The sequence below is a fragment of the Aedes aegypti genome, chromosome 2 (assembly GCF_002204515.2).
Source record: "Aedes aegypti strain LVP_AGWG chromosome 2, AaegL5.0 Primary Assembly, whole genome shotgun sequence".
NCBI lineage: Eukaryota > Metazoa > Arthropoda > Insecta > Diptera > Culicidae > Aedes > Aedes aegypti.
Genome location: NC_035108.1, coordinates 97,658,448 through 97,669,190, shown reverse-complemented (window position 1 = coordinate 97,669,190; position 10,743 = coordinate 97,658,448). Strand labels below are relative to the sequence as shown.

General features: G+C 37.3%; 1 protein-coding gene across 1 annotated transcript in view; it reads right to left on the bottom strand.

Annotated features, from left to right (window-relative positions):
- Window positions 1-2,841: 2,841 nt before the first annotated feature.
- The window catches only part of LOC5566658 (GTP-binding protein Rit2), a 37,594-nt gene continuing 29,692 nt past the window's right edge, over window positions 2,842-10,743 (bottom strand). The window contains exon 4 of the mRNA XM_021841645.1: window positions 2,842-5,328. Coding sequence (XP_021697337.1) covers window positions 5,209-5,328 — 120 coding nt within the window. The 3' untranslated portion in view covers window positions 2,842-5,208. The remainder of the gene's footprint in view (window positions 5,329-10,743) is intronic.

The following is a 10,743-nucleotide window of genomic DNA, read 5'->3' as shown; positions in this document are numbered from 1 at the left end:
TTTTCGTTTCAAATTTGGAACCGTGGCGCGGGAAGTGGGTAGGACGGGTAGGACATGTACTACGCACAAAAACACCTTCGTAGGACAGTCAAAGGATTGTCCTACCCACGATTTAGCAAAAAAAAACAAGATCAGCAGTAAGCTTGAAAACTAAATTGAACTATTTATCATCTGTTCAATATACAAGCCCGTGTGGATGGTTTCTCCAACATATCTACAGCCAACCCGGTAAATGTTCTGGGATAAATTGCCATGAGCTTTCTTGGAAGTAATTCTTAAGAAGTTTCTGGAACTTGCATAGTGAATTGTCAGAAGATTATTGAAAATTTTTTGGATGAAGTAATGGATTAATCACATCGTCGAGCACGAGTGTGATGACGCTAGCGATTTCTGAAAGTGCGATCACTCTTGACTTGATATTCTCTATCAAAGTATTGCTGAATTTCTTAACGATTTTCAAGACAATTCCTATAGAACTTCCACAGTTAGTTCATGAAAAATGATTTGACCAAACTCTCACTTATATTTGTGGCATGATTCATAAAAGCATTCAGAGCAGATTATGACAATTTTCTGAATGTTTTTTTTTTGCAAGATTGTTGAAGATATTCCACGCTGCTAAACGCTATCGCGAGATTCGATTGATTTTGTTTTAAGATTATATTAACAAATTATCTAGGAAATCTGATGAAACTTTTTCAATGATTGATTGATTTGACTTTATTAACGAGATTTTTAGCCCTGGGTTAGTTCATCTCGGGACCAACGGCTTTACTTCCCTTCCGAAGGAAGTCGTCACTATAACTTTTTACGTCATAAGTGACTATGTCGGGGATGGGATTCGATCCCAGGTCCTCGGCGTGAGAGGCGAGTGTTCTAACCACTACACCAGGTCCGTCCCCCAACTTTTTCAAGAGTGCAGGCGTTATTTTAGAGATCATTGTTCTTTAATAATGGCTTTGAAACTTCCACTAGTTTTATATAAGGTTACTTCAGGATTTTTTTAGAAGTGCCTCACGGATTGTGGTAACGACTGGTATGAAAATGAGGGGGATAGAAGGAAAGGAGTGTCAGTGAAAAAAAGCTAGTTTTGAGAAAATATACTTCGAACTTTCAATGCAATTTTTCATTCTATACAAATTGTATGAGATTCAAAAAACTTGTTTTTCTATGTTTTCTAAGAATCATGTTTTTTCTGTTGAGCGGGAAAGTCACCTGAAAATATTGGAACGCTTGGAAACAGAAAAATTTCCTCAAATCAAAACCGACCAAATTGTGACTTGCACCTCTTTGCGTTTGAGCCCTTAATATACAGTAACTTGAAATAACCAGTCTAGGATTCCATAGGGTTAAATTTTTTCTTAGCCACAAAATATTTGCCAACGTTTTTCCTACCCATGGTTTCGAACGTGGACGCACCTCTGCTGATTCTATAGCTTATCGAAAGTCTAACTTCATACACGTAACCGAATTTTATTGAATTGTGTTTTGAATTTCTGGAAGTATTTGAAAAATGACTTCCTTTGCTTTGCCTGCAAAAAAATGGAGCTCAACACAGAGGGTCAACTGTGGTAATTACCTTCGTAGTCGCGAATACCTTTTTATTTCCAACATTGATTTACATAGGCATCATGGCTTTTTCTAGGTCGAATAGGTTCCTAAAACTCTGTCCCAATTTTATCACCATACGCTTAAGTTTAAGGGGCCTTCCTTAGCCGAGTGGTTAGAGTCCGCGGCTACAAAGCAAAGCCATGCTGAAGGTGTCTGGGTTCAATTCGTGGTCGGTCCAGGATCTTTTCGTCAAGTAGCTTTGAAAAAAACTCTGCCAAAGTGCCAAGAATAAGATCCATCTGCCTACATGAATCCAGTTCAAAATCCAGCTAACTGTTTGCCAAACATGTTCCCCGGATTGAATTCATGATTTCATCAAGGTATCTCCTAAGAATTTCACCAGAATTCATTTGTTCATCTTTGGAAGCTGCTGTGCATATCTCAAGAGGCTTGCTAATAGGTTTCTTGTTTCGCTGAAAATCTCAACAAGAGATTCGAAGGAGTTCCGTGAATCATAGTTCTCAAGAATTTTTCGAGGGTTTCTCAAGGAAGCTTGGTAAATTTGCCAATATTCAAGCCGCAAATATTCCAGCAAGTTCCAATGAATTACTTCAATGTTAGGTAACAGATTCCTTACATTTAATCATTAAACAAGATAAATGTCGCTTATTATCAATGACCTCACGGACTCCCTGAGAAGTCGTCATGTCCCTCTAGGGTTCACCGGTTGGGAAGCCATGACCTAGATCATTATACACCAGGAACAATATATTTATTTAGCCGCGATTAATTACAACTGTTCAATTTTCTTGAAAAATTAAAACGTTTTAGAGCAAAACCGAAACTATTTTCCAACATTCAATTCTTTATTTTTTTTTCATTATATATGGAGGTTTTCGTTAAACTAAATCAGCCGCCTGAACTAGGTACCGTTTTTGGGTCCATTTTTTTCAACTATACATTGTTCATACTCTTGAAATAGGCAGTTAATTCGTCCAACAAAGGAAACGCGATAAGCGCTAAATAGCTGATTTGATATTTTCCGTTAGAATCATTCGGCGGCGGCTGTTCTCCTGCAGAACTACGGAACACCAGTCCAGAGACGAGAGAATTATTGTCATTTCGTTCGAATTCCAGAACTAAGAGACTCTTTCTAGGTTTGGTAAATATGAACTTTGTGTTAAAGTGGATCACGGGTTCAGGGTGTTGGTGAGACTAGATTATTCCTCAGTTTCTTCTTGTGTTTGGTTACTTGCTAACAACTAGTTTTTTTTAGTAATATATTCTTAGTTTTTCTTCTATTTTTTGGCGGAATGACAGTTATTTACTATTCGAACAGTTTTTGGTTGTGGGTTTGTATAATATTGCTGCATTCTGCTTCGTGATTGGGCTTATTATAAAACTGACATTCGAAGCAATTATGTGGAGTTGTTGTGTAAAGCTTTTTGTTCCAGATTAGTTCCAAATTGGTACGTATATAACAGGTTTTATGCTCGTAGGTTAGCTTCGAGTTGATCCTTGCTCTATTGCTTGTGATGCGTTTTGTTCTTCTACCCGGCAACACCTCCCGATGAGACATTCATTGGTTTGCCTTCTGCTGAATGCTTCACTCCCTTACCTATAGATTTGTTTCGATGAATTTGATTGAAATCATTCGAGCAGGATTAGCCTAAATTCAGACATAGCATTAATAAATAATATTTGTTCAACTTCAGTAACCCAGCTTCTTTTACTATCTCGGTTTTACCCATTAAATTGATATTTAATCATAATCGATTCGATTTTGACTCAATTTCTATTGATTCGATTTCGGTTTGTAGCTCCAGACGTTACCACAAGGGTTAGGAAGTCAAATAGCATTTGAGGTTTGTAAAGGCTTTGAAGCAAATTTTAAACCAAAAATTGGTCTAGAAAACAATTATTGGGGAAGATCCTTGACACAAGCTCTTCCTTGTAGAATTCCACTAGTAATAATTACTCCAGTTATTCATGGGATTACTTCAGAATAAATGTGTATTTCAATGCATGATTGAATTTCTAAAAGAGTAGTGTTGAAAACTGGCGACGCAATTGTATGTTAGGGATACGTATCCTTCAAGGTTAGTAAACTTGGTTACCGAAATCGAACATCAAAGCTGCTAATTCTTCTAGCTCTACAGATAAGCACAAAGATGTGAAGCACAGACTATACGAAAGCAAAACTTAAAGTCCTCTTGCTAAATATCCGATAGAAAGCGTTGTTTTATGACGTTAGGGACAGTTTACAGCATCTGATGCGTTCATACCTTTAAGCAAAAGGGATCTAACTGCACATGACACAGTTGTGGCTGCCTACTGTTAAGCCCATAGAGAACCGATTTTCGTTTCTTCAGGAAACTACATGATCGAATTTAGTTAAAAGGGCTTTACTGTATCTATTACTGTGTTTTGGATTTGTTCTATATGTAAACGCCAAGCGCTTCCTGTTCATCCTCCATTAAACATTCTGTATCACGTGGAAGCGCTGGCTTAAACTGTAATTTTGGTATCGGTTCTTATATTTGGTAGTTAATTTACGTTTCTGTGTTATGTAACCCTGTTTGAATATTTTACTTTAGTTCAAGATAGTATGTCTAAAATTATTGTATACTGCAATTGCGTTGGTTTAGTTGTAACTCGTTGATTAATCAGGGAAAATTAGGACACAGTTGTGGAAGGAACTAATTCTAAGATCTAAAAAGTACCTAGCAAAATAACTCTGCTTGCAAAGTTAGAACAGAATTGTCGAAAATCACAGATTTGTTAGTTTGTAAAATTTGAACGAGGATGATAATAAATAAATGCATATAAATACTGTTGTGAAATCAGAAGACTCTTCTTCAACGCTTATAACTATTAAACTTTTCATCACTTTCTCCTACTTACTCAAGACTTAACCACCAGAGTGGAAAAATGAAAACTTTCGTTCTACTCAATGCCTAGAACAACAAAATGAACTTTCTAACGAAGGAATTATGTCAGGCAATAAACCCTGCTGCACACCTTAACTTTTAACAACTTGTGAACTACAGTAATTAAAAAATACTACATTCTCAATGGTCAGTTTGCCCATCTTCTGCCTACTCGTGGGGTTTTAACGCTATGGCGATGTACAATCTAAGCCAGTTTTCATAAATCCCTATCATTGGTAATATGTTTCTCTTTTTTCAAGCCATTCGGCCAAGTCTAACAATCTTACTTCAACTGCGCCTTCCACTCTTCTGTAATAGTCACTAAAGTGCAGAATATTATTTTGATTATTGAACATTCTCGATGCTTGTTTCCCTAAATAGCTTAGCCAAAATTACTCAACAAACGACTGCCGCGGAATTCGTGTGCTTCAAATATAAGTTTAATTTTTGGTCGCATTTTAATTCTTCTTTGCCTAGGTGCGTGATTCTTCTTCTTCTTGTTTTTCCGCAGTGATAACCTATAAATAAGTATGATAAGTTTCAATTTTCAATTCCTTCCCGAGCGGAGGCGTCGATTATGTGCCGATTATGGTAAAGCCGTGCTTCCGGTGGCACTGGCCCATGCAGACTGAAATCATTCTGAACGTTGGTTATGTAACTAGTTTCCTTTTCATTCTATTTTCGGTAGCTTTTCTGTAACTCACTCTGAAGTTTTTGGTTTCGTTTCTTAGTTCCCGATGGGGTTGCGACGACGTCGGAAAACCAACGCAAAAATGGATCGCAGCCGCCACCAGCGGCTACGCCGTCGGGAGTGTAGCTTCTCCGAACTGGAACCACCGTTGAGATCCTGGAAAAGAGTTAACAATCGAAACAAAATTTGATCAACTTTATGTGAGGTCAACATACGCGTATCTGTCAAAAGCTACAAACTCTAGTGTAATTTAATGATACAGTAGTAGATTCGATTTTTCATTTATTCATAGGTGTTCCACTAAGCAACTCGAAGATTTATTATCATCATGGCTGAATAAATGATTTAGACAATCCTTATTCAACCACGGTATATTACTTGGACAGTCGTTCAAATAGATGTCAAAATTATGACAAATAGTGCCATCATTCAAGTGTACGAAGGTACGATGCTGCCATCTGGGAAAAGTTTGCTCGATGCGTGAAGCGTCGAAAATTTTACCCGGAAAGGTATAGGAAGCGAAATTTCAAATGCTCATATAAAATTAACTACAGTAAGTATTTAAAATCTTTTCAGTATATGTTGATATACTTTTAATGGGCTACATTATAGGCATATAATTTTGAGTTATATATTTTTTTCTCAATATGCTGCTGATTCTATAGTTGATCAATAGACTAACCCCGTACACTTAACAGAATTTAATTAATTTAATTTTTGGGCTGTTTGGGCACGTCAGGAGTTAATTATCAATGTTAACTTCCTTTTCCCGATCAGCCTAGATAGCCGCGTAGTGTCGGTAGCGGTTGTTTCAACTGGCTAAGAATTAACACTACGGACTGCCTGTTCCGGTGGTAAAAGTCCACCTCACAGGTGACCCCTAATTCTTACGGCTTTAAGCTTACCGTGCCTAAGAATGAATGGTTAGGGGGGTCTAAATAAAACCTAGCCGCCTGTGGAGTTCCAGGGCACCCTCCACAGTATAATGCCCTTCCTATGCTACCCGGAGCAATGGTGCAGGTGACCTTGTGTTTCTCCGAGATAATCGGCTGCCCTTCTTCAGTCTCGAGCCTGAGGCTAAATAAGGGTGGGATTATTAATACATTGTAATTTAGTTTAAATTTTCACCTATATGGTTTCGCATTATGCGTTTTACGCAGTGTATTCTGTGCTTTTCGCCTTTGGCGACTTTTAAAAGATACCGATCTGGTTTTTGTTCGCTGCTAATCTTTTTTCGTTCTGAGATGGCGAAAAGCTAAATCCTGCCTAGTTAGGGTAGTGGCTACGGCTAGGATAGCTTAGTTAGATCAATCTCCAGCAACGATCAATCTTTGTAGACTCATGCAAATGGTACAGCTCAAGTGGCGCTAGTTCAAAAACCTTACTTTTGTGAACTTTTATCTAGGTAACCTTATGGACCCAGTTTTTGCTACTTTCAGAAACATGAAATGGCAAACTCGAGTACCATGCCTCGTGCATGCGTGCTCGTAAATAGCGCTGACGTTTCTACACTCATTTCTGAGTTAACAACCAGAGATGTATGTGCTGTCACAATTGATATTTCTGTTGGTGACCTCAATAGGAAATACGTCTTTCGTTTTGTGGTGTATTTACCACATGATGAACCATCCCCAATGAATGATTTCAAACGAGTAGTCGTTCACTGCCTATGAAAAGGCCTTCTGCTAATTGTGGGCAGTGATGCTGATATTCATCACATCATCTGGAGCAGCTCAGATATCAATTTGAGAAGCTCTAGTCTGATGGAATGCTTAAGTAGTTCAAATCTTGGATTACTAATTGTAGGAAATCGCCTACATCTCTATATGAACATAAGAATGTAAATTCGCAGACTTTGCATTTGTTATACTCCACAAACTGTGAATTGGTTGTGTGCAAATTCTATGAATTCTCTCCGTCCATTGGAAATCCTAGTGATTTGGATGTTTCCACTTCCGGTGAATTGGGACACAATTGTCCTTGCTTCGAGTGATCTCAAAATTGCTTGTCACTTTGCTTATAGGAAATGTTTCTCACAACTCCCTTCGCGGGACGAGTGGACGTCTGTACATTACTGAGCCACCCCAAACCTGATATGTAACTGTCAAGTTCTCGCGTAATTGCGATTCCAATTACTTGGTAAACACTTATTAAGTGAAACTGATTTCAGTAACCTGAATCTTCAGGACCTTCTGTTATTCTTAACCCGCTGTGGTAATGAGCTATAGGCTCTCTTTGCGCTTATGCGTTTTGCAGTGCCCTTTTTAGGGCGCTGTTCGAACCCATTGTGGTATGGAGCTACATGCTCTTAATTCGCTTGTGCGATTTTCCCTCTTCAAGGGACCCCACTCCTATTTCCTCCCATCTTCCCCTTCCCTTTCCTCTCCCATCGGGTAGATGATGAAATAGGCTCAAATATGGCGATGGCACAAATCTCCCGAATGGCGGGGAACGTGCCTCTGGAGCCGGCCTTCTGATACCTGATACCCCGTACACTTAACAGAATTTAATTAAAAAGTGTTTTGAATTTTTTAGAAGCATTTGAAAATTGACTTCCTATGCTTTGCCATGTAAAATAATCGGAGCTTCACGCATAGGGTCAACTGTGGTAATTACCTTCGTAGACGCGAATTAGGCAAAAGATAAGCATCTCAAAAGATTTCACACCATAACCAAAGTTTCTAGAAACGGCCAGAATTAGCGTTGGGCGATTTTGAATCGATGTTCCGAAAATCGATGTTTGCTTTCCGTTTAATCGATGTTATGAATCGATGTTTGGAGCACCTAAAAACGAGTGAATCGATTCTCTTCATTCGATTCTTTGATTCGACTCATTTTGTTGAAATCGTTCAAGAAATATTGTGAATATGAATTTGTGGTAGAGAAACCATATTTTGAGCTAGTCTTGAAGTAGTAAATCTGTTCAATTAATTTTCGAAACTGATTTGATTGAAACATGTTGAAATTGAATGCAAATGCATTCGGTCTCATTTCAAACTTCATAAATGTCAATGTTCATCCGATTCGAATCGATTCGAAAACATCGATTCAAAGGATTAGATTAAATCGGTGAATCGATTCGGCAGACAAATTTGCCCAACGCTAGCCAGAATACCTGAAAATTGTGTTGAGCTCATAATGCATTTGAAATTTTAACTTACAAATATTGAACAAGTTATCAAGCATAAAAAGAAAAAAAAAAACACTTGTCATTTATATTCAACTCAACATAAATGGATAATTGAATTAGGAAATAAGCAAATTATGGAACATTGTTATTAGATTCATCAGCATCTTTGGAAAAACTGCTCCGATGACTGAGGTTATTAATAATAGTTTATTTTGAATCCTTTTCACTTTTTTAGCCATGAAAACGACGGGCCGCATTTGACGTTTCGTGACAGCGAAATCTGGGCTGCATATGACGTTTATATTTTTCCTCTTCGCTAGTCTCTCTCAGGTTTGTCCCGGCATACTCCGTTTTGCTACAAAGTAGGCTGTAGTAAATTGGATTACAATCTCCAATACAAAATTACACTTTATTTTTCTCATAATTTTCGACTATTCCTGAAACTTTCTTAAACTTTTTCTACACACGAATACGTCGGAGTCCTTGAAGAAGGCAACAGTGAAAAAACTGTGGAAATCCGTTGACCCGTTCTCAAGGCATTTCTTGACATACACACTGGGATGGTACACAAATTATGTCAGGCTAAATTTCAACTTTTTGAACTCCCTCCCCACTAGACCTATTCATATTTTCAAAAATGTCTGGAAACTCCCCAATCAACCAATACTTTGATTTTTCATTGCGAAATGAACTTCTGGCCAAAATTTCATTCAATTTAGAGTAAATTTAGTAGTGCTTCAAATCAATTATGTGTTTTTAAGCCATTTTCAAGCTTTAAAAAATCATAGCTACCGAACGAATCATCAAAATTTATCGGAAATACCTCTACATAGTAGTTTATCCAATTCTACGAACTTTTGCCAAACACGATTTTATGATTGGAGCAAGTTTTAACATAGTTTGGTTGAGGTTTGTATCTCAAGGTTCTTTAAAATCACTATTTTTGGGGAGTTTTCTCCCTGAAAAACATACCTGCATGAAAATTTTGTATTTTTAATTTCCAGACATGATGACAATGCATATCTAAAAGTCAATACCATTTATCTTACGAAAATAAATTGTAAAAATAGGTAATTATAAAGCGCATTTGTAAACCCACTGTGGGTGAGCCAAGAGCACCACCGTGAGCATCAAGGAATACAAAAAATGAACACGTTAGCACTGCCTTTTCTCAGTCGATGATGATGATTGTTTTCAAATCGTTCTAAATGATCAGTGAAATGCGATCAAAACAATCATCACTCGGAAAGAAAAAGCAATGCTAACTTGTTCAATTCATTCGTTTCCGGTACATGTGTCATGCATGATTTAACTATCATCAGGTTGCGACGCGGTGCTCGATCTTTGGGCATTTATTGTAATTTATTGCCTTAAGCAACATGTAGTCTTTTGATGCTCAATGAATTCATAAATGTATTATGTTAGATTCCCGTTGACTAGGGCCTGAAAAAATAATGCCAATGGGTGTTTTATATACCATGTATATTGAGAAAACTGTAATTTCTGGGTACTGCGGAGTACAAATTTGGATCAAACAATGTTAAAACTCAATTTAATCTTATTAACGTGTTCGAGAAACTTTAACAAAATAGAATTGGCTTTCAAATAGTGGTAATAGCAAGTGGTTTTGATTTTCCATATGCTAGTTATGATTTTTCAAACCTTGAAATAAGCCCAAAAACACATTTTCAATTTGAAGCATACTGAAATCTTTATCAAATGAGCTGAAAATTTGACCAGACATTGTTGTTGGCATGAGAATTCCAAATACTGCATGACCGGTAGATTTCCAGGCGTTTTTTAAAATATGAACAGGTCTACTCCCCACCCTTTGTCACATTTTTTGTATGAATCCTCCAAAAATTTTGTAAGGCTTGTCACGCTTAGCTTGACCCCTCCTCGTGAAAATAAACTAAGTGTGTAAGTTAACTTACGTAGGATATGTATTGGCTAAGTACCAATTTCTAACTTTACTTTTAATCTTCTATTCAAGTTTACTGGATTTTAACCAAACAACCTAGTCCCTATAATAAGTAGATAGATAGCATGTTGCACTCGACAAGGGATGCGACGTGATCGTGCTACGAAAAAGTTTAGGAAAACCTCCAGAATAATCGGGAAAACTGGAAGAAGGCTAATGTGTAATTTTGTATGGGGGATTACATGACGTTTTTGTACAGCCTACTTGATGGCAAGACGAAGTTTTCCAGGACCACTAGTTTGAAATAAGAATACAATTTGAGTCTAAAGTAATCATGTATTACATTTTTCTGTCTTTCATTTCGTTCGGGTTAAAAGTAAGATTAAGATTCAACTCACTTTATCATTTAAATGTGCGTTCACCAAGGTTTATTTTTCTTTTTGAGATATAAATACCAGCCATACAATACAATAGCCGAAGCATTCAAAAACTCAAAAAATGGAGGCTATTTATCGGGATC